We start from the raw sequence: 24,027 nt of genomic DNA, 5'->3' as shown, positions 1-24,027 counted from the left end.
TATGACATAAAGTCATGTATGTCATACGATGAATGTTATGTGATTTTCCGATGTGAAAATTCAGTCCTATTATTTTCGTATTTGATTCGTACTTTCGTGATGGCGAATTTGGCTCTGATAATTTCATTGTGATGGATTTAAATCAGTTTTATTGTAAGCGATATGAATTGGAACTGTGAAATAGTTAAAGAATATGTGAAAGAAGGGTAAGTAAAATAGTCAAAACACAAGTTGAACGTAAATAATTTTTGTAATTAAATTTACAGGAAACATCAAAAACTTTGGAACAAGAACGAAAGGAACAGAAAGTTCAGCACGGCCAGAAGTATGGGATGTGATTTTTTTAAAGTTATAATTATATCAATAAAAGTGATTGGCTATGCAATGTAATTGATAATTTATTAAATATATGATGTTTATAATTGATATTGTTAATTATATTAAAAAACTGAAATGAAATCGTCGCAAACTTATTATACTATCATATAAAAATCATTGACAATATGGATATTTGTCATCTAAATATAACATAACATTCATTGGCAACATACAATGGTTCATATCTTCAATTTTCATAAAATGTATGTGTTTTATCAAATGAATCTAATTAAAACGAAATCTCACAAGTTTATGTGATAAGTTGATGAGCGTTATGTGAAAAGCTCTATGGAAAAAAACTATATGTGTTTTCAGATAAATCGGACATGATTACTTGGTTCAGTGATAGATATAGTGTGTCTTATGTGAGGAGAACTGCTTTGCGTTTTACGGAGTCTTTTCACGCAACATAATCAGTGTATTCATCAGAAGTTCGATTAATAGGCTAAATATAAAAATAAGATTGATCAATTTCAATCTAGAATTTGAACGAGAATGTACTTTATATCTCTCATTTTGTTATGTGCTGGCATATTAATTCACTGGTAGCGAAATATTAACACATTTGACAAAACGTGCACTGATAGCCCAAATGATCAGCATCATAAGATGTTCAGAAAATAAAATGCTCACTGGCGCCTGGTTGCATAATTCCAAATATAATTGCCCATAACATGGCAAAACTTAGCTTACTGAATAACTTTGACGAAGGCGTTAAGTTTAAAAACAATCAGGAACTCGAGATTCTGTACAAGAAAAATTTGAATCAAGACCTCTAGCGTAGCCTGATGGAAGTACATCTAGCATCCCACTGCATTTTAAATTGAATGTTGAAGAATTTTGAGTATATTTTACCCCTTACACGTTGGCCCGTGATATACAGAATAACTTGATCAAAGACGCCATCTTTCTAATCTAATTTTATTTTCAAAATTCAAAATCTAATCTTCCACATCTTCCTTATCATCCTTACCATAAAAATAGTGTTCTGTGAAATTTTTAGCTTTTTCGGTGGTGATTTAAAGGTGGTCTAAAGAAAATGTTTATAGGGAAATTACTTTGGAAAAATGTTGAGAAATGTTCCAGACACGTTAGCACTGTAATGTAAGTACAAATTTATTATCACATAGTGAAAATTCATTCTGCAAACCCTAATGAAGGATGTTGCTGAAGAAACAAATCCCTTTTGAGCTAAATTGTTTCGGATTTCTGTTTTATGATTGCAGGGCTATAATCCCGTAAGAAGCTAAATAAAAGCAAACAAACTCATGAATATCTCTTCTCCTATCCGTTGGAATGAATTTATCTCTTCAGCAAATTACTTTATTATAGTTTAAAGAATGAGTTTTTACTATGTGGTGATAAGTTTGTACTTACAATCTAGTACTAACGTGTTTGGAACATTTTTTTAAATTTCTCCATAGTAATTTGCATATAAACCTACATCGTCTTTGGGCCACCTTTTAATAACCACATAGAAAACTGAAAATTTTACAAAACATTATTTTTTATGGTAATTATAGTAACGAACATATGCGAGATCGGATTTTCAAACTTTTTCAAATTATGAACCGTTCCAATAATCACTAACACCGTGTTGTGGAAGAATTGCGAATCAAAAGACACATCACATGTTTTGTCCTCAATCTACTTTACAGCTTGCCCCGATCAAAATATAGCATGCTCACAAGCGCCATCTGGTAGTAGAATTTCAAGTTGGGTGGCCTATCACATGGCCTATCACCTACTCAACACTTGTTGAAGACGTCAACTTTCTAGGTAATCGGGATCCAGAGATATCTGTGTTAAAAAATGTCATACTCACTAGCGTCATCTGGTGAAAGAATTCCGAATTAAATAGATCATCACATATTAGTCCTTGAACTATCGAACAACTTTGCCGTAAACACCATATTTCTAAAAAATCGGGATCATGAGATATTCGTGATTGAATTATTGCATGCTCACTAGCGCCATCTGATGGAAGAATTTCAAATTAAATGGCCTATAATATGATAGTCCTTGACCTACTAAATAACTTTGTCGAAGACAGCATCTTTCTAGGTAATCAGGATCCTGAGATATCCGTGTTTGAAAAATTACATGCTCACTAGCGCCAACTGGTGACATAATTCCGAAACAAGCATCCTATCACATGTTAGTCCTTGATCTACTGAACAACTTTGCCGAAGACACCATCTTGCTAAAAAATCTAAATCCTGAGATATTTGTGTTCGAGATGTTGCATTGCGAAATGTCCACTTCATCGGTTCCCCCGGGACACATCCCGATGGCCACTGAAGGGTGAGGATGTTTCCAATGTTCCATTTGTCCACTGACCGATTGGTACCGCAGAACTGAAGAAATTTTCCGAAGACATGAATATTCTATCTTGCCTAGTTTTAGATTTACAATCAAAATTCTCCGCGTGTACTCAGTACACGATGCGTCCGCTCGTGTGACGGGCCCGGTAAAAAAAAGTTACACGAGCGGTCGCACTGGTGTACTGAGTACACGCGTAAAAACTTAGGTTAGAAACACGAAGTTTTCGAATACTTTTCGTTGATTTTTTTCGAAATATTTCTTCCCTACAAGCAAGAAAAAGAGTAGATCTTGGAATAGGACCAACACCCGGATCAATTTAAAGGGGTTTTCAACGTGTTTTTCGAGTTTTCGCAAAGTGCGTGTACTCAGTACACTAGGGCGACCGACGGTGGGTTTATTAGTAGGAGGAATATTGTATGGCCAGCCATCAACAACGCAGCCGAGAGCATCGTCGGGTACGTGGAAAGGAGGACATGTAACGATTGGTTCGACGAAGAATGCAGGCAGGTTTTGGAGGAGAAGGATGCAGCGCGGGCTGCAATGCTGCAGCAAGGAACGCGACAAAACGTGGAGCGATATAAAAGAAAACGGAAGCAGCAAACCCGACTATTCCGGGACAAAAAGCGCCGCCTGGAAGAAGCGGAATGTGAAGAAATGGAACAGCTGCATCGTTCTCAAGAAACGCGAAAGTTCTACGAGAAGCTCAACGCATCCCGAAAAGGCTTCGTGCCGCGAGCCGAAATGTGTAGGGATAAGGACGGAAGCATCTTGACGGACGGACGTGAGGTGATTGAAAGGTGGAAGCAGCACTACGACGAACACCTGAATGGCACGGAGAACACAGGCGACGAGGGTCACGACAGCGGAGGAAGTGACTACGTCAGCACGGCGGATGAAGGAAACCAACCTGCCCCCACATTGAGGGAAGTTAAGGATGCCATCAGCCAGCTCAAGAATAATAAGGCCGCTGGTAAAGATGGTATTGGAGCTGAACTCATCAAAATGGGCCCGGAGAGGTTGGCCGCCTGTCTGCACCGGCTGATTGTCAGAATCTGGGAAACCGAACAGCTGCCGGAGGAGTGGAAGCAAGGGGTCATATGCCCCATCTACAAGAAGGGCGACAAACTGGAATGTGAAAACTATCGTGCGATCACTATCCTGAATGCCGCCTACAAAGTGCTATCCCAGATTATCTTCCGTCGTCTATCACCAATAACAAATGAGTTTGTGGGAAGTTATCAAGCTGGTTTCATCAACGGCCGCTCGACAACGGACCAAATCTTCACTGTACGGCAAATCCTCCAGAAATGCCGTGAATACCAAGTCCCAACGCATCACCTGTTCATCGATTTCAAAGCGGCTTATGATAGCATCGACCGCGAAGAGCTATGGAAAATCATGGACGAGTACAGCTTTCCCGGGAAGCTCACAAGACTAATAAGAGCAACGATGGACGGTGTGCAGAATAGCGTGAAGATTTCGGGCGAACATTCCAGTTCGTTCGAATCCCGCCGGGGACTTCGACAGGGTGATGGACTTTCGTGCCTGCTGTTCAACATCGCGCTAGAAGGTGTCATGCGGAGAGCCGGGTTCAATAACCGAGGTACGATTTTCACAAGATCCAGCCAATTTGTTTGCTTCGCGGATGATATGGATATTGTCGGCAGAACATTTGGAACGGTGGCAGACCTCTACACCCGCCTGAAACGTGAAGCAACAAAAATCGGCCTGGTGGTGAATGCGTCAAAAACAAAGTACATGCTGATAGGCGGAACCGAGCGCGACAGAGCCCGCCTGGGAAGCAGTGTTACGATAGACGGGGATACTTTTGAGGTGGTTGATGAGTTCGTCTACCTCGGATCCTTGTTAACGGCTGATAACAACGTTAGTCGTGAAATACGGAGACGCATCATCAGTGGAAGTCGCGCCTACTATGGGCTCCAGAAGAAGCTGCGGTCGAGAAAGATTCACCCCCGCACCAAATGTACCATGTACAAAACGCTTATGAGACCGGTGGTCCTCTATGGACATGAAGCATGGACCATGCTGGAAGAGGACCTGCAAGCACTTGGAGTGTTCGAACGAAGGGTGCTTAGGACGATCTTTGGCGGAGTGCAGGAGAACGGTGTGTGGCGGCGGAGAATGAACCACGAGCTCGCTAGGCTCTACGGCGAACCAAGTATCCAGAAAGTTGCGAAAGCCGGAAGGGTGCGCTGGGCAGGGCATGTTGCAAGACTACCGGACAACAATCCTGCAAAGATGGTGTTTGCGTCGAATCCGGTTGGCACAAGAAGGCGGGGAGCACAGCGAGCGAGGTGGCTTGATCAGGTGCAACAAGATCTGGAGAACGTGGGCCAAAATCGAGGTTGGAGAGACACAGCCTTGGACCGAGTAAATTGGCGTAACATCGTTAACGAGGTTTTATCAAATTAATTGATGTAACACCAACTAAATAAAAATAAAAAAATATTGTATGGCCGGACATCCTCCGTACCCGGACTCTTGGTAGTTATTATAGGTTATACAAAATACAAGGGGGGCCAAACTTAAATGAAATGCTTCAAAGTAATTTTAACTTATTTTAATTTACATTAAGATTTAGAATTATTTAATAAAAAAAAACAGTTCTGGACGGTGAGACGATATCCATTTACGACAGAAACGATCAGCGTAAATTTGAGCATTTTTTTAGGCTGCTCAGCAATCTAGGTTCCTCTCGTCGAAGTCATGGTCAAATTGTTTTCAATTGTTTCTCCCCAAAGTAGCATGTTTGGAGTCAATGGTTCAGCGTCTAATGGATCATTCCAAACGTGCGTCAACGGCTAATTGTTGATACAGTCATCTCTCCCTTAAGCGAAGTATGCACTTCAACAGAAAAGTAATGGCCTATCTATATGCGTGGGAAATTTCTTGCAAGAAATGCTCAAGAAAAGCATTTTTCTTTGATCGCAGTACGCAGTTGAAAAGAAATGTCAATTCAAATGGAGCTTTCACGAAACGCGACGCGAGACAAGACAAGACAAGACAAGACAAGACATAACACTTATAGTTCTTACTATCGTCAAAAAGTTTTAAAAATTATGTACCTTTCTGTCGACCGGTTTCGGGCACGATGTAGCCCATCTACGGGACAATGTCCGACTGACTGCATTTCGTACGTTGCTCGTACACGTCCGAAGAGAAATGCTACTGGTGCTTCGTGTCTACCAAATCGAATATGCACGATGTGATGGGGGGATCGTCTTCATTCATCAGCGGTCCTTGATTGTTGCTGATAAACATGGATTCCCATGCGTTTAAGTGCGAAGCTTTCCTAACGCTTTTGATGAGCTTCGCATTTTCCCAAAGGATTTCATGATTTGTATCTACCGCATGAGCTGCTACACTGGATTCGTTTGTTTTACCGCCCGTTACGGCATTTTTATGTTCTCCCAGGCGGAGTTTGACTTTTCGGCGGGTGTGACCAATGTAAACTGCTGGACAATCCTTACAAGGTATCTGATATATTCTAGATTGTTCGTCCGGCGGAATCTTGTCCTTAAGGTTGCACAGTAAGTCGCGTAGGGTCTTATCGCTTTTGTGTACAACTTGTAGGCCTTGTCGATTTAGTGTGTTTTTAATAGAATTGGTTACTTTCGGAAAGAAAGGCAGACTGATTCTTCTAACTTGTTCGTTATCCGATTGTAGTGGCAGCCGAGATAAACGGGTATGACAGAACATTTGTTAACAAAATTCTCCGAAAACACAAACGCAAAAGACACCGAAGAAACATAACTACACTAAATCGACAAGGCCTACAAGTTGTACACAAAAGCGATAAGACTCTACGCGACTTACTGTGCAACCTTAAGGACAAGATTCCGCCGGACGAACAATCTGGAATATATCAGATACCTTGTAAGGATTGTCCAGCAGTTTACATTGGTCAAACCCGCCGAAAAGTCAAACTCCGCCTGGGAGAACATAAAAATGCCGTAACGGGCGGTAAAACAAACGAATCCAGTGTAGCAGCTCATGCGGTAGATACAAATCATGAAATCCTTTGGGAAAATGCGAAGCTCATCAAAAGCGTTAGGAAAGCTTCGTACTTAAACGCATGGGAATCCATGTTTATCAGCAACAATCAAGGACCGCTGATGAATGAAGACGATCCCCCCATCACATCGTGCCTATTCGATTTGGTAGACACGAAGCACCAGTAGCATTTCTCTTCGGACGTGTACGAGCAACGTACGAAATGCAGTCAGTCGGACATTGTCCCGTAGATGGGCTACATCGCGCCCGAAACCGGTCGACAGAAAGGTAGGTAATTTTTAAAACTTTTTGACAATAGTAAGAACTAGGAAAAATGTACCATTAGTGGTGCACCTAAGGGAAAACTGCTAAACCACGGTGATAAAATCATCAAATATATGATTTTAACGTATCAGTCGATAGATTTCAAATCCTTCTATCATTCAAATGTATAAAAATCACGATTCATTTGAAATTTCCCTGTAAAAAGCCTTGCACCAATAATAGGAACACTGTTCCTTTAGTGGAGGTATGTTTTAAGAATGGTTCCTTTAGTGGCGCAATCCATTGATTTCTTATGGGACCCTCCACTATGGGTACCGATACACCACTATAGGTGCAAAGGAGCAAAAAATTTAAGCAAAATAATTGTTTTAAATAGTTTAACGGTTAAATTTCATGAATATTTTTCGATAACTTGTATTATTTTCGCATTGTACATCATATAAAAATATCACATAGCCATAAATTAGTACGAAACATGTCAAAACACACTACCTCCACTATTGGAGCTACCTCCACTAAGGGAGCGTTTGCCCTATAAGTGTTATGTCTTGTCTCGCGTCGCGTTTCGTGAATGTCGTGTTGTTCTTACGTTAGCACAAATCACACAAATTGATAGTCAAATGGAGCTCACTGTAGGAAATTTTTTGAGCATTTCTTGGGCAGAAATTTTTACTTTTCTTGAGCGGAACAGCATACTTAGCTTTACTCGATATTGAAGGGACCATCGAGTTAGGGAGGTATCGAGTTACAGAACACAAAAGCAATGCAACTGCGTTCCAAGGGACCATCAAGTTAGCCATGAAAACTAACTTTTACTATGGTTCTCTAACTCGATAACGAGATACGGAGTCGAGTAAGGGAGAGTTAACTGTAGTATTAATTACTTCGCATAATGCACCAAATCAATGTTTCTTGAAGCATCGCACGTAGAGCATATTTTACAGAGCGCACTAACCGCTCCCAACACCCTCCGAAATGCGGAGCACAGGGTGGGATGAATTTCCACTGCACACCTCTGATACTCATCGAACCCTCAATCTGCGGTTGATCTAATGCTTTTACTAGCCTTTTTAGTTCTTGATCTGCGCCAGTATAGTTTGCCCCATTGTTTGTCATAATGCACTAGGTACTACTTCAAGATGCATAGCTCTAGAAGTCAGACACGTAAAAAGAACCACCCATCTTTTTTTCTAAACGACGTCCAACCTTAACAACCAACGGTCCAAAATAATCTATTTCGGTATTGGTGAACGGGAATGTAAACGGTATTGTTCGCTCCGGAGTAAGATTACTCATTTGCGGAACGGTCGAAAGAGCCCGAAGCTCTCGATACTTTATGCAGGATGCAGTGTATTCCTTCACCTGTGAACGGATCTTCAGAATGCGATGACACTCCTTAATGTTGTTGACGATCGTTTCAAGTCCTTGGTAAGCGTTAGCGATATGGTACATGCGGATCATTAGTATAGAAAATGGATGATTATCGGGAAGAATAACGGGGTTGTTAAAATCAAACGGCTAACTGTTGCCTTGCACACGTCCGCGCATACGGACCATTCCGTTGTGGATAAACGGTGAACAGGTTTTCAAGCGACTACTATTCTTAACATACCCGGTCTGTTTTGACGTAGAACTACGTATTTCTTCTCTATACAGGAGTGAAATTGGAATTCCAAAATCAAGAGCGTTACGTTGGCATGAAATATTTTAAACGTTAATAACTTTTTGCTGGCTTAACGAAACTTCTTGATTAGCACCTCAATCGAAAGACAAGACATCAAAGGTTTGTGTCGTTTACTTACTGAATCTCACATACCTGTCCAAATAGTTTAATAACTGTTTTAAAAGAGAACGTTGATTTCAAGCATATCTATAAAAAGAGGTGCTAGAGAAAAAATGACGTCATTTGCTTTTCACTCTCCGATTGGATGCCGAAATATTTGCATTTTTTGACATGACAACCAATATTTTTTTTTTTTTTGAATGAGAATCAGTAAATAGAGGCTTTGATTCAAATTATAAAAGTGCAATACTTACTCGTGGCTTCAACTCGTTTCACATTCCTCGATGTCTGCAGGTAGTACTCCCGCATGAAGTAGAAAATTATTCCAATCACAACCGTGGGAATCAGATTGTACGGATTAACGATTGCCACCACAATGACGATACCGAGCAGCGACAGGAAGATCTGGATCACATCCACCGTCACCGAAGGCAGATACTCGTCAATCTGGCCCATGTCCTTGGAGAATCGGTTCAAAATTCGACCGGACGGATTCGTATTGAAGAAGTACATGCTGGCCCGGGTCACACCGTTGAACATGGCGTCGTGAAGCTTTCGAGATGCCCGCATGGCAGCCTACGATGAAAGGGGAGGATTTGAGAATGGAATATTTTTCTGTTATCCACACATGCATTGCCTGGAACCACATTATTATCCATAATTAGAATGGATCTAAAGTTTTCATTACACGGTTTGAGTTTATGTTATATTTTTTTCCAAAAATGATTAGTTCAAAACATTTTATCGGTGAAAACTTGTATAAATCATATTTTTTCATGGTTTCACCGATAGAATATTTGGAACCAAAGGCTTTCTGGAAGGTGAGACCATAAAAAAACCCCTGAGAGAAAATTTAGGTTCATTCAAGTTTGATAATTATGTGGCTCCAGGTATTCGTGACCACAGTTACTAACCTGGAAGAAGAACATGCTTCTACTCAATGTGATGACCACGGTTGCCACCGTCAAGGCGGAGAAAATGTAGATATCGGTTAATCGTTCATCGTCATCTGCACCGGTAAATTGTCGAATCGTGTTCAGCAGTTCATCAAACGCTGACAAAACCAAATTGGTTGAATTTGATGCGAGAACGTCCGTTGCATTTTGACCGGTCAGAGCGGAGGGATCCGCCACGCGGTTATCACCGTCAGGTACCGTAACGTCGTCGCTGACTGTGCTGATCCGCGATTCCTCTTTGTTCACCCAATACGTCAGGAAGTAATCCCCACCGGAAGCCGCCATTTGAGAGAGGATAAATGCTGCCATCAAAAGGCAGATCACCAGATATCCTCCACTTGCTTTGAAGTACGCCTTGTAAACGCCGTACCCGATGGAACCCTCCTGGCGTTTCTCTTCGCTCGCTATGGGAGCCGTTGAGTCACCTTCGTTGATACCTGATTCCATGCTTGATTCACTGCTTTGTCGTTTGTACAAACTACCAGATCTCTTGAACGACTCGGTGTCGGTGCTATCGTCGTCCTCTTTTCCGCTTGGAGCTGCCAGCAGCTGTGCGAAATCCAGTCCCGTTTCCCTTAAGCTGTCGTAGCTTCCTACGGCTTCTACTCGGCCGTGTTTCAGTATCACAATTTGGTCTGCGTTCTGCAGATACTGCAATTGATGAGTCACCAGGATAACAACTTTACCCTTGAGGAAATCTCGCATGCAATAGTCAAATAGGTGGCGTCCCACGTGTGAATCTACCGCGCTTAGGGGGTCGTCTAACAGGTACACTTCAGCTCGGCGGTACACCGCTCTTGCAAGACTGATACGTGCCTTCTGTCCTCCGGATAGGGATACTCCCCTCTCACCAACGATCGTTTTGTCTCCGTTGGAAAATAGTTGGAAGTCCCTTTCCAGTGCGCAGGTTTTAACCACCTTCCTGTATCGTTCCTTATCCATGGGCAACCCGAAAAGGATATTCTGTCGTATGGTAGCTGAAAACAGCCATGGTTCTTGGGAGGCATATGAGACCTCTCCGTTAACCTTGATGGTTCCTCCCTCCAGAGGCAACTCTCCAAGAATCGCGTGTATCAAACTTGACTTACCGGCACCAACAGGTCCAATAACAGCCACCAGCGTTCCCGGCTGCACGTGAAGGTTCACACCTTCCAACGTGTACTCCGATGCCTTCGGATCCCATCGGGCCGTGGCCGAATCTACGATCACTCCCGCCTCGGATAAGTGCTGGTTCGACTCCGAGTTTTCATTCAATCCGTCCGATTCCGAGTGCTTGATCATCTTGGTCTGATCCTTGCCCGCTTTCGGATCTTCGCTGCTACTGCTATCCAGCGATCTGTCGTCCTCGTTCTTCTCCGGATCGGTCATGGTAACCCCGATGGCCGCTTCCACTTCTTCGTAGCTCATGAACTTCTGGATACGGCCGACGGAAACGATCGCTTCCGCAAACTGGGCGATTCCCTGCGGGAAGAAGATGGTCATCGTGGCCCGCAGGATGTTGTAATAGGCGGTGATGGTGAAGGCTTTCTCGGCCGTGACGAAGTTCCCCAGCAGGGCGTACGCGATCAAGCTGATGAAGATCGACACTCGGGTGGTGAACATGATGAACGACAGCAAGGTACCCCGGATGTAGGATACGTAGCGGATGACCTTGATTTCCTTTCTGGGAGATAAGTGGAGAGGGAATAGATGAAAGAGGACGTTAAAAATCGCGGTCATAAGGTTGTAATTTTTTATTAGTTTTTAGGTTTTCCTGTAGCTACAGGGATATATAATTGTCGAAATTCGGAGTGAGGAAAGGGTGTCGCCAATCTTTTTTTTTTGGATTTAGGCAGGAGATCATAATCTCCATTAGGGGAATCTATGTTTCTGCAGCGTATTTCCAGAAACTCTGAAAGATCGTGAACTTTTCCTCAAACATCTTGAAGAGAAGAAGCACAATTTTATCAAGGTCGTGTTGAAAGGTCTCTCAAGTGATTATAAATCACTTGAAGAGATCGAATATGAAATAAATGAATTACTTGAATCTTTTCACGCTAAAGACGTCTGTCCTGCAAAGGCAGATAGATACCAAAAAGTTTGTATGCGAAAATTGTAAATGGATCTAATGCATAAATTTAATTTTTATTGCCCTTCAATAAAACGTATCGAAGAGGTTCGTATAAGACTTATTTTCTTCCTACATGTAACCGTTTGATTTTTTGCAATTCGAATCGGAATACCAAAGAAAATACCTATGCTAATGTCGCCGCGAGGAATTCAAATTCCACTTTCTCATCAACGGAAAATCCCAACAGAATATGTTCCTCTAATTTTGATTTTTTTTTTCAACTTAACAATTGAATCAAATGTTTGACGCAGTGTTCGAAACGCAATGTTTCTATAATGTATCCAATTTTTGTTAATCCAAACTCAAAAGAAATCCAAAATTTTTGTTTAACGAAATGATCGCATGGATAGACATTGGATTATATGAATAAAAAACTTTGAACTTTACTACATGTAGCATCTACTGAAAAACAAAATCCACAAAGTTTACTACACTTTTGGAATGAATAAAAAACTTTTCGAACATGTAGTACTTACTACACGCAAACAAATTTTGTTGTATAATCTACCGAATCCATGGTAGAATTAAGTGTAGGAATGATAAGTTTAAGTAAATAATTAAATTACATATTGATTCATAAAATATGAATAATAGCAGAAGATTCTACTGAGTAAATAAATGATATCAATAACGTGATTTGTGCCAGTGTTACTCTCGATCTTGCATGCAGCGAAGCAGAAGCTGAGCGGACGAGAATAAAAGTTTGCGAGAGTGAGCTTTTGACAACCAGCCTCAATGAACACCAACCACAACAAGCTTACGGCTACACACTAACACGAGGGAGAAGAAAGGAGATGAAATGAAACAGAGTCAGTTTTGAAAAGGAAGTGATTGAGAAGAGATGTGTTTAGAATTGTGAACGGCGAAAAGAAAATAAAAAAAAATTGAATTTGGAAATCTTATTTGATTTATTCGCGAAGGAAGAAATCCTACAATGGCACAGTCGGTAGTGCTTGTTAATTTTTTGAGTTTTTGAGTATTTATTGTAACGAATAAGGAACAAATCATTGTGTTGTGATGTGGTCAGGTTTGTCAATGGCGTCGGGCAGAGGGGAATGTTTAAGCAGGTAAGTGACTGCTCCTTTGTTTGACTGGTGGTGCATTTTGGTGACGGCGCGGATAGAATTAAAAGTGGTAAAATGTGGTCTGCAAGAAAAACCATCGGAATGCGATTAATTAGGCGTATACCGTTTTGTTTCGAAATCCGGACACTTGCGCCGGATTATTTTTAAACATCATTTTTAGTATTGGTGATATACATTTTCATTAGCCATTGTGATTTATTTTGTACTTAAATGTTCAAAGGTGATTAAAAAGCAATAAAAATAGCCAAAAATTATGCAAAAACCGTTATAATGTGCAAAACGGAATTGTCTGCGTATTGCCACCGCCGTTGGATGTGGATTTAAAATGACTACCGCATCACCATGCATCACTGGAATAGATAGTTTGAGGCAGTATCCAAGTGAGTTTTCATGAAATAGAGCAAAGAGCATTTATTTGAAAACAGCAAGGAGACGGATGAAATTTAATGTTGGTGTTTTGATATGTACTTTTTAGAGAAGTAGTTAATGCGGAAGTGAATTTTCATAGGGTATGTGTACCAATAGTCGATCAGCTAAGAAAAGTAATTGTTTAAAATCGAATTATAAAGCCAGCGGTATTATTATTATTATTTTTATTTTACGTCACAAAAAAAAATGTTTTAGCTTGATTTTGTAAACAAAAACTATAAAAAAATAATGTTCGAAAAGTAACATCGATCGATGAATTTTGATAAGAATAATTTTTGATGCCAATCATTTTTAGGACAAAATCGAATTGTGAATTAATGTAATTGTGATTGTAATTAATAGCTTTAGCTTCTGATGATCATTAAAATGAAGTAACTGTATTTTCTTATTATTAACAAACTAAAAACAATTTGAGTTTGCAAAATAATTTTATTTGTCTCCAGAAACTAGTGCATGGATTTACGAAATTGTGCATTTTTTTTAGTAGGGCTATTGCGTGTTCCTGTGAATAAAGAGAAGTTGGAAGAGTTGCAAACCAAGAAATGGATTGATACTTCTAGATAACCTAAGGTGATTCCAATACAACGTTTGCCAGGACAGCTATTTTACCACGAATTATATGTGTTTGAGTAAATTTCTATTTATTTTAAATCTTGTACGATGCGTAATTGACAATAAAGAAAAATAAAACAGCCATCAATCAATAAGGTATGATATTTATCTGCATTACATTTGAAGTTAAATGTACAAAAATGTATTCGGCCACGATTAGAAATTAATCGATTATGTATGAAAAATCCAACCCTAGATCGGAGTTGGTCAGTGTGTCCAAGCTGAGCACTGGACCCGGTTGGGTCAAGAAATCCAACTTGAAAGCCTTGTATGAATAGTTGGTCGTCGCTTCATTGGACGTAGATCCGGTTGGATCAAGAGAAAGGCAAATCCAACCCTAGATCGGAATTGGTCAGTGTGTCCAAGCTGAGCACTGGACCCGGTTGGGTCAAGAAATCCAACTTGAAAGCCTTGTATGAATAGTTGGTCGTCGCTTCATTGGACGTAGATCCGGTTGGATCAAAAGAAAGGCAAATCCAACTCTAGATCGGAGTTGGTCAGTGTGTCCAAGCTGAGCACTGGACCCGGTTGGGTCAAGAAATCCAACTTGAAAGCCTTGTATAAATAAGTTGGTCGTCGCTTCATTGGACGTAGATCCGGTTGGATCAAGAGAAAGGCAAATCCAACTCTAGATCGGAGTTGGTCAGTGTGTCCAAGCTGAGCACTGGACCCGGTTGGGTCAAGAAATCCAACTTGAAAGCCTTGTATGAATAGTTGGTCGTCGCTTCATTGGACGTAGATCCGGTTGGATCAAAAGAAAGGCAAATCCAACTCTAGATCGGAATTGGTCAGTGTGTCCAAGCTGAGCACTGGACCCGGTTGGGTCAAGAAATCCAACTTGAAAGCCTTGTATAAATAAGTTGGTCGTCGCTTCATTGGACGTAGATCCGGTTGGATCAAGAGAAAGGCAAATCCAACTCTAGATCGGAGTTGGTCAGTGTGTCCAAGCTGAGCACTGGACCCGGTTGGGTCAAGAAATCCAACTTGAAAGCCTTGTATGAATAGTTGGTCGTCGCTTCATTGGACGTAGATCCGGTTGGATCAAAAGAAAGGCAAATCCAACTCTAGATCGGAGTTGGTTAGTGTGTCCAAGCTGAGCACTGGACCCGGTTGGGTCAAGAAATCCAACTTGAAAGCCTTGTATGAATAGTTGGTCGTCGCTTCATTGGACGTAGATCCGGTTGGATCAAGAGAAAGGCAAATCCAACTCTAGATCGGAGTTGGTTAGTGTGTCTATGCTGAGCATTGGAATATTGCCTATTGAAATCAGCTATTGTCAGGAGTTGACAAATAGAACGTTTGATTGCATTTTGAGCGGGCAATTAATAATGTACTTTCTGATTTTCTTTGCTTGATGGACATTTCTGGAGCCTAGTAAGCTCCATCCGAAGAAGCATATTCAAATCAGCTATTGTCATGAGTAGAGAAAAAGAAAGTGTAATGATGGACATTTCTGGAGCCTGGTAAGCTCCATCCGAAGAAGCATATTGAAATCAGCTATTGTCAGGAGTTGAAAAATAGAACGTGTGATTGCATTTTGAGCGGACATTTGTTGAAATATTTTCTGATTTTTTTTTGCTTGATGGACATTTCTGGAGCCTGGTAAGCTCCATCCGAAGAAGCATATTGAAATCAGCTATTGTCAGGAGTAGAGAAATAGAACGTGTAATGATGGACAGTTCTGGAGCCTGGTAAGCTCCATCCGAGAAAGCATATTGAAATCAGCTATTGTCAGGAGTTGAGAAATAGAACGTGTGATTGCATTTTGAGCGGACAATTGTTGAAATATTTTCTGATTTTCTTTGCTTGATGGACACTTCTGGAGCCTGGTAAGCTCCATCCGAAGAAGCATATTCAAATCAGCTATTGTCAGGAGTTGAGAAATAGAACGTGTAATGATGGACAGTTCTGGAGCCTGGTAAGCTCCATCCGAAGAAGCATATTGCAATCAGTTATTGTCAGGAGTTGAAAAATAGAACGTGTGATTGAATTTTGAGCGGACATTTGTTGAAATATTTTCTGATTTTCTTTGCTTGATGGACATTTCTGGAGCCTGGTAAACTCCATCCGAAGAAGCATATTGAAATCAGCTATTGTCATGAGTAGAGAAATAGAATGTGTAATGATGGACATTTCTGGAGCCTGGTAAGCTCCATCCATATTGTCAGGAGTTGAGAAATAGAACGTTTGATTGCATTTTGAGAAGACATTTGTTGAAATATTTTCTGATTTTCTTTGCTTGATGGACATTTTTGGAGCCTGGTAAGCTCCATCCGAGAAAGCATATTGAAATCAGCTATTGTCAGGAGTTGAGAAATAGAACGTGTAATTGCATTTTGAGAAGACATTTGTTGAAATATTTTCTGATTTTCTTTGCTTGATGGACATTTCTGGAGCCTGGTAAACTCCATCCGAAGAAGCATATTGAAATCAGCTATTGTCATGAGTAGTGAAATAGAATGTGTAATGATGGACATTTCTGGAGCCTGGTAAGCTCCATCCGAAGAAGCATATTGAAATCAGCTATTGTCAGGAGTTGAGAAATAGAACGTGTAATTGCATTTTGAGAAGACATTTGTTGAAATATTTTCTGATTTTCTTTGCTTGATGGACATTTCTGGAGCCTGGTAAACTCCATCCGAAGAAGCATATTGAAATCAGCTATTGTCATGAGTAGAGAAATAGAATGTGTAATGATGGACATTTCTGGAGCCTGGTAAGCTCCATCCATATTGTCAGGAGTTGAGAAATAGAACGTTTGATTGCATTTTGAGAAGACATTTGTTGAAATATTTTCTGATTTTCTTTGCTTGATGGACATTTTTGGAGCCTGGTAAGCTCCATCCGAGAAAGCATATTGAAATCAGCTATTGTCAGGAGTTGAGAAATAGAACGTGTAATTGCATTTTGAGAAGACATTTGTTGAAATATTTTCTGATTTTCTTTGCTTGATGGACATTTCTGGAGCCTGGTAAACTCCATCCGAAGAAGCATATTGAAATCAGCTATTGTCATGAGTAGTGAAATAGAATGTGTAATGATGGACATTTCTGGAGCCTGGTAAGCTCCATCCGAAGAAGCATATTGAAATCAGCTATTGTCAGGAGTTGAGAAATAGAACGTTGGATTGCATTTTGAGAAGACATTTGTTGAAATATTTTCTGATTTTCTTTGCTTGATGGACATTTCTGGAGCCTGGTAATCTCCATCCGAAGAAGCATATTGAAATCAGCTATTGTCAGGAGTTGAGAAATAGAACGTGTAATGATGGACAGTTCTAGAGCCTGATAAGCTACATCCAAAGAAGCATATTGATATCAGCTATTGTCAGGAGCTAAGAAATAGAACGTGTTATTGCAAACGAAGCTGTCTTGCTTAAAATTTTAGTGGTGTATTGAGCTTTCGGGGCATTTTAGTTAGTGTTTCAGTTGATTTTATTTCTCTCTCAGGAATACCATTGGAACGGGGAACGTATTGCATTTTGTCAAAATACAATTGATGGAAATAATATTTGTAGTTATTTGTTTCAATACAGATGTTAATATATTTTCTCTTTCCAGGATTACAGCGAAGCATTCAGCCTAAAGTCATGTTATTTTTTTTTTTTTCATTTTTGTCATCGTTTTTTTGTTAAAATATTTTTATATATTCAACAATTAGAACAAATATTTAACATTTACATTATATATGATTGCACTTTAAAATTATGTCTTACAAATTTGTATAAAGAGTAGAGGAGAAGGAAGATGTAGGAATGATAAGTTTAAGTAAATAATTAAATTACATATTGATTCATAAAATATGAATAATAGCAGAAGATTCTACTGAGTAAATAAATGATATCAATAACGTGATTTGTGCCAGTGTTACTCTCGATCTTGCATGCAGCGAAGCAGAAGCTGAGCGGACGAGAATAAAAGTTTGCGAGAGTGAGCTTTTGACAACCAGCCTCAATGAACACCAACCACAACAAGCTTACGGCTACACACTAACACGAGGGAGAAGAAAGGAGATGAAATGAAACAGAGTCAGTTTTGAAAAGGAAGTGATTGAGAAGAGATGTGTTTAGCATTGTGAACGGCGAAAAGAAAATAAAAAAAAAATTGAATTTGGAAATCTTATTTGATTTATTCGCGAAGGAAGAAATCCTACATTAAGAACTGCACCAACGATTTTCAATCGACTACAAAAATCTGTTAAGTTTACTATAATCTGGTGAAAATCACTGAGCAGTGCAGTAAATTTGACTATGTCGATAGTAGCATCCACTACAAAGCATTGTATTTCAATCCATGACACCCACCGTACAACACAGTCTGGTCAAAAGTATGATGCTAAACTTCTCAAATCAAGAATGTTTCTAGTCAAAAATACTACAACTCTGGTTAAATCAACAGAAGAAATTTTCTTGTGTAGTGATGTTGACTATGTTTTGGTAGAGTTAACAGATTAATGTAGTCGGTTGGAAATCGTTGGTGCAGTTCTTAATTTTACCAAGGATTCAGTAGTTTCTACAATAAAATTCATTTCAGTGTACTTTCGAACATGAGCAGTGACTGAAGCTGCACGTTAAGAAATTTCCATTCAGAGTGCAGAGTGATTCTGCACGTAAAGAATAATCTATTCAGAGTGACGCTTAAAATTAATACAATCATGCATATGAAGAAAATGCATGGAATCTAATCGATTACGCGACAATTTGCACAAATCACGAAAGTGCTGTTATTTGACAAGATTTGTAGTGTAATTTTGCGATTAGTCTGGTATTCTCTCTATTTCTATGATTTTATGATGATGGTACATCAAAGAATTTCCTGGGTGGTTTTCGGCCTTCGCCAACGCCGATGATTTTTTAAATACTAGCTTAACATTTATGAAGAGATCTTGAGATTACAGCTATCAAATTTGGAACCACATATTTTCTAGCACCAGTACTGAGATTCTGGTGAAATTGCGGTAGAATTTTGATGCTCCCCGTGTGTTTTCTTAACAGTGTTTTCTTCTAAGTGTTTCTGTGATATTCTCGTTATTTTGGTGGGGTTTCTGATAGTATCCTTGGAATGTCTAGAACTTAGAATGTAGAGATTTTTATGAGAATTGTAGTGATTCCATTGGTAGTCGTTAGAATACAATGAGGATCTCCCCTAAAACACCAGGGTTCCCTTTGAAATTATTAAAATTCTTAACGATTCCACAAAAAATCCCATTGAAATCTATAAAATATTTACCGACATTCAAAACGTTTATATTAAAGCTTTACTTTGAAATTCCAACGGAACTGGAGATCAACGGAATCTTACAGGTTTTTACAATAATTACAAAGATTGATTTTCGGAATTACAAATATTCACACAATAATTCGCAGGAATCCCACCGCAATCTCATAGATTCTTACAGAAATACCGTCTCAAAGATACCCACATAATTCCAAGAGATTAATATTCGGAATCCCATTCCCACCCCAATTTTCGTAATGCCAGAATTCATACGGATATTACAAATTGCTACTGCCGGTAATCTTACCGGAATCTCAGAATTGGCGGAGCGAAAGTTTTCGTAACCTCAGAATTCCTTTGCAAAACTCAAAATACCTTCCGATATATCAAAACTCATATCGTTTTCCCATGATTTTTACTCAAAAGTAAAATATTCCATTCAATTCCGCAAACTCAAAGCATGTGTAGCAACCTCTGAAGCTAACTACCAGTAGCTTTGTAGTAAATGCTACCTTTATTCATAGCAATGCGTTGTTTGTAGTGTTCCACATATAGCGTTTACTACCGAGAATGTAGTAAACTCAACTTTACTACATTTTATTCATACGGCCCATTGTAATGGAATTGTTATCATAATTGATAGCCATTGATATAAAACAGTTGCTTTTGCTTTTGCTTCTGCAAACCTTGAGCGTCTGTGCTCCATGTTAGGAGCGGCTCACAACAGCGTCTGTTCCCCATGTCAGGGGCGGCTGATCATCGTCCGAGTGCCAAAGAAGGACTCTAAGCTAAACTGCGCACTATGGTCCTCCGAACATTTAGGGGGAATGGTCCTCCGGAAATCTAGGGGGTTGGTGTCAGGCCCTGCAAGCCAGCCGTAAAAAATCAAGCAACGAATAATCAACGAGAGAATACGAACCGGGACAATCGGCGAAGACCACAGCGACATAAAGGGACTAGCGATAGGAAGCTCGGTACGTGGAACTGTAAATCTCTCAACTTCATCGGGAGCACACGCATACTCGCCGTTTTAAATATATTGAAAATTGACCCTATGTCACTGTTTCTTTCCGTATACTAGTAGACCGCGTTCAATTGAGCCCAGAATGACAAATTCACTAGTTGATACCCTAATGAACATAGTTGCAGAAGGTTGTACCTGGATTTAAGCTTATTTTCATAAACCTTTCAGTTGTTGAAAGTTAGGCTTAGATCAGCACTCCCGTACAATCACATGTATGCATGTACCTTGTATCGCAGCTCGCCCAGCGTCATAGGTGGCTATGATGCGCTTAGTGGCTACCACCCAGCTAAGTTGAAGAAATACTAAGCAATATTGCAAATCTACTTCAGATAGTTAAAACACCAACTTTCTCTATTTTAATCATCATACAACCTTCAGCAATATTGTTCGCTATGGTAGCAAGTAGTGTTTTTGACATTCTGGGTTTGATTTAACGCGATCAACAATTTTGCTGACCCAAACAGGAGATGATGTGCTGTTTGCCATATGTTTGAGCTGAAAATCCCATATTAACGCCAGCTCATGGAACGATCAAATGAGCTGAAATTTCCAGGAATTGTTCCTCTAACCCTAAGGAATAATCCTGGGGGGTGCCCCGTGGAATTACACAACTTTATTTTTCTCCCATACTGAGCTGGGCCAGTCTACTGGACACCGATCTACCCATTGCAGCTATTAGAATTTCGTGGCCTTTCCCGATGGCAATCGTTAGCTTTTACAGTGCTGGTCTGAACAATAGCAGCGTATGTCGATTTTCTTACAAAATGCTCAATTTTGGCGTACTCTAGTTTTGTTCCCTTTCAAGCAATTGAGATAAAATTTGCTCCACAGAACTACTAAAATTTTTCGAAAAAAATAGCATGTTTTCATTTTGTTTCTTCTACAAATATGTTTGATATTTTTGGTTTGGGTATACGTTTGTGAATTTGGTGGAGGCTGTTCAAATAGTAAGTGACATAAAATTTAAAAAATCACTGCCAAGCAGAAATTTCAATTATAAAAACTGCTATTTTTTTTAACAATTTCACCTAATATCTCACTTTTCGGCAGGGGCTCATATTTGTACGGTTTTGTCTCAAATTCCGAACAGACTCATATTCCGAACACTCGGTTTTTGTATGGCGATTTGGTTGAAATGTTTCGCTGAAATATGTCATCATATTACCAAGAAATGGCAGCCAATTTAAACTCAATTTCAACGTCTTCTTACGTCTTTTATACCTTGGGAGTAGTTATGATTTTCTAGTTTGAGACCAGTAGAACCAGTCCATATAAATTTATTTGCGAAATTTTCCATTTGAATACGATTTATTCGCGCTGTTCAGAATATGAATCAAGGTGTTCGGAATAAGAGACAAATTGAACACAGTGTTCGGCATTTGAATCAAAATGTTGTTACATACTTTTACGTTAAAACAATATCTAGCGGGATTTGGAGCAAATGTGCCACCTTAAGCAATTTGTTCTCTAACTTTGTCTTAAGCTTAAAAAATCCACCAATTTAGCCTCTTGATGTTAGTTTCACATCTTTCCATGAGCACTGTGCCACTAAAAAAGAAAATAATTTTAAAAAGGATTAGTTTTGGAGCTTCTCAAATATCATCCAAAATAACCTAAATTTCAACACTATGGGGCAAGTGTGACACCCATATGGGGCAAGACGGCCACCGAATGAACATTCATGTAATTTTACTTGTAATGAAATTTTCTTTGTTTCCTGTTGATATTGCTAACAAAGCAGTGCCTAATTGATAATTTAAAAAATATTTTTAAGTTTACCGTCATAAGGGGATGCTTTATAACAAGGTTCATCACATGCGAAACTTTTCACTAGTCAATTCGAATAACTAAAATGGTTATTTTTGTCTCAATTCAATACAATATATATATCACCCTTTTATTACGGCGGATCTGTATAATATTACACAAGAGCAGCATTAAATAACGGTAAAAACCCGATGAAGATTAATAAAACAGTTATTAATACGCCTAAAACCATGTTATTATCGAATATTTGGAGAAAAAATCACTTTGGGAGCAAACATGTTTGATATTCCCCTTCTACATTGCAGAAAACACAACTGGTGCGTCATTTTGGTTCATTATTGTGATTTTGTTGATGGTGTTTATATTTTTTTTGAATTTCATTCCAACCATTTTTGTTTACCAAATAGGTGGCACACTTGCCCCAAAAAGTATAGATTTAAAACAAACTGGATTTCGTATGTAAAACTAAATATTTTTTTCGTTCAAATGTCACAATAACTAACACATTTACATAGCTTGACGAAGTACAGTACGTTACAAAAATCTGTCATTAATTTACCTTTCACCATGCTATTTAGAAACAACGAAATCTTATGAAAAATCACTAAAATTTTATTATTTTTACAAAAGTCGATGTAAATACGTGAAAAATAGAGCAATTTTCGTCATATTTTGATCATTGTATTACGAACTATAAGGGAACATATTGTTAAACTCAAAGAGAAAATATATATTGTGGTAGTTTTTATAAAAATCAGGGGTGGCACACTTGCCCCAAATTCCGCTAACGAGTTTAAACTAACAATTTTATCGGCACACCCAACAGCTAACAGTTAGACTTTGCGTAGAAATTAAAATTTTCACAAATATCAGCTTATTTATGTCTATCAGATGCATTTGAAGTCACTGTTGGCCTGTGAGACCCGTGTTAGCGGTGGTAATCCTTCTTGGACATCCGGTCCAAGACATCGTCGTGGGGTCATGGTACAAAGTCTTTACACAGGCAAAACATATGCATAATGCATAGATAACTTAAGAAGTGCTTACGACATGCATGAGCTTCACGCTTTTTTTCTACCAAACCAGAAGCGTTGATTCAAAACTCCGCCCATATATTTCAACTAATTATTCTCTTCCTTCGAGAAATCACATTAGAATGGCAGTTGTTCAAAGTACACATTTGCTAAATCTATACCCAAGGCGCTAACACTCGGTAGCAGCGAATTGTGGAGTAAATCTACCCATCGAAGGATTGAATTACCTGGCGGCGTTATTTAAACCGAAGTCACGACCGCCATAAATTTATTCTGAAAACTGAATGCATATCATAACCAGTGAATTACAAAGCTAAACCCTAAAGATGGCACCGCAAAGCATTGTTGAACATCCAGTAAGTGAAAACCCAATGAAGCCCATTGGTACGCATTATATATGTGCCAGCAGCATAAGCATGTGGGAGACGTTGGTTCAAATAGCTTCGGAGCGATACGAAGAATTGATCGCAGAAGATAGGCTGCAAAATCAGTGTTGCGATCAAGAGGAATCAGTTTCCGTCGAGAGTCATGAATCGTCTGAAGATAGTTCGATGTGCTCGGGTCAATCGATTAGTTCGATTCGAACTGCTGACATATCGATTGGAGAAAACGTAACGGTCGGCGACACGGATGATGAAGAACAGGGACGACTGGTCATCGACGAAAATTCATCGGACACTTTAGACATGAGTGAAATTGCGCCATTACCAACCGGTACTGAGCAACAGCAGCGTGAAACAGTGATTCAAGTATGCAGCAACGACGCAGCAGGTGAAGCGGAAGCAGCAATGGTAAAGGTCACCCAAATCAAGCCATCAAAGCTTCATTTCATCTTCTGGTGCTTTTTCTTCTTCTTTTTCTTGGCATTACTTCCGTACTGGGACAGCTTCTCAGCTTAGTGTTCTTATGAGCACTTCCACAGTTATTAGCTGAGAGCTTTCCTAGGAAAAGTTGCCAAAGTTGATAATCTATGCCCAGGAAAGTCAAGGAACTTTAAATCTCATCGGGA

At 39.5% G+C, this 24,027-nt stretch overlaps 1 protein-coding gene across 6 annotated transcripts in view; it reads right to left on the bottom strand.

Annotated features, from left to right (window-relative positions):
- LOC5578230 (probable multidrug resistance-associated protein lethal(2)03659) overlaps window positions 1-24,027 on the bottom strand; it is a 99,763-nt gene that overhangs the window by 7,235 nt on the left and 68,501 nt on the right. For all 6 annotated transcript variants that reach the window (XM_021841695.1, XM_021841698.1, XM_021841700.1 and 3 more), the window contains 2 exons: window positions 9,700-11,404; window positions 9,040-9,361 (listed from right to left, as the gene is read on the bottom strand). In XM_021841695.1, the coding sequence (XP_021697387.1) occupies window positions 9,040-9,361; window positions 9,700-11,404 (2,027 nt within the window). The remainder of the gene's footprint in view (window positions 1-9,039; window positions 9,362-9,699; window positions 11,405-24,027) is intronic.

The sequence above is a fragment of the Aedes aegypti genome, chromosome 2, assembly GCF_002204515.2.
Source record: "Aedes aegypti strain LVP_AGWG chromosome 2, AaegL5.0 Primary Assembly, whole genome shotgun sequence".
NCBI lineage: Eukaryota > Metazoa > Arthropoda > Insecta > Diptera > Culicidae > Aedes > Aedes aegypti.
The sequence above is the reverse complement of the archived record's forward strand: the minus strand, read 5'-3'. Positions and strand labels throughout refer to the sequence as shown.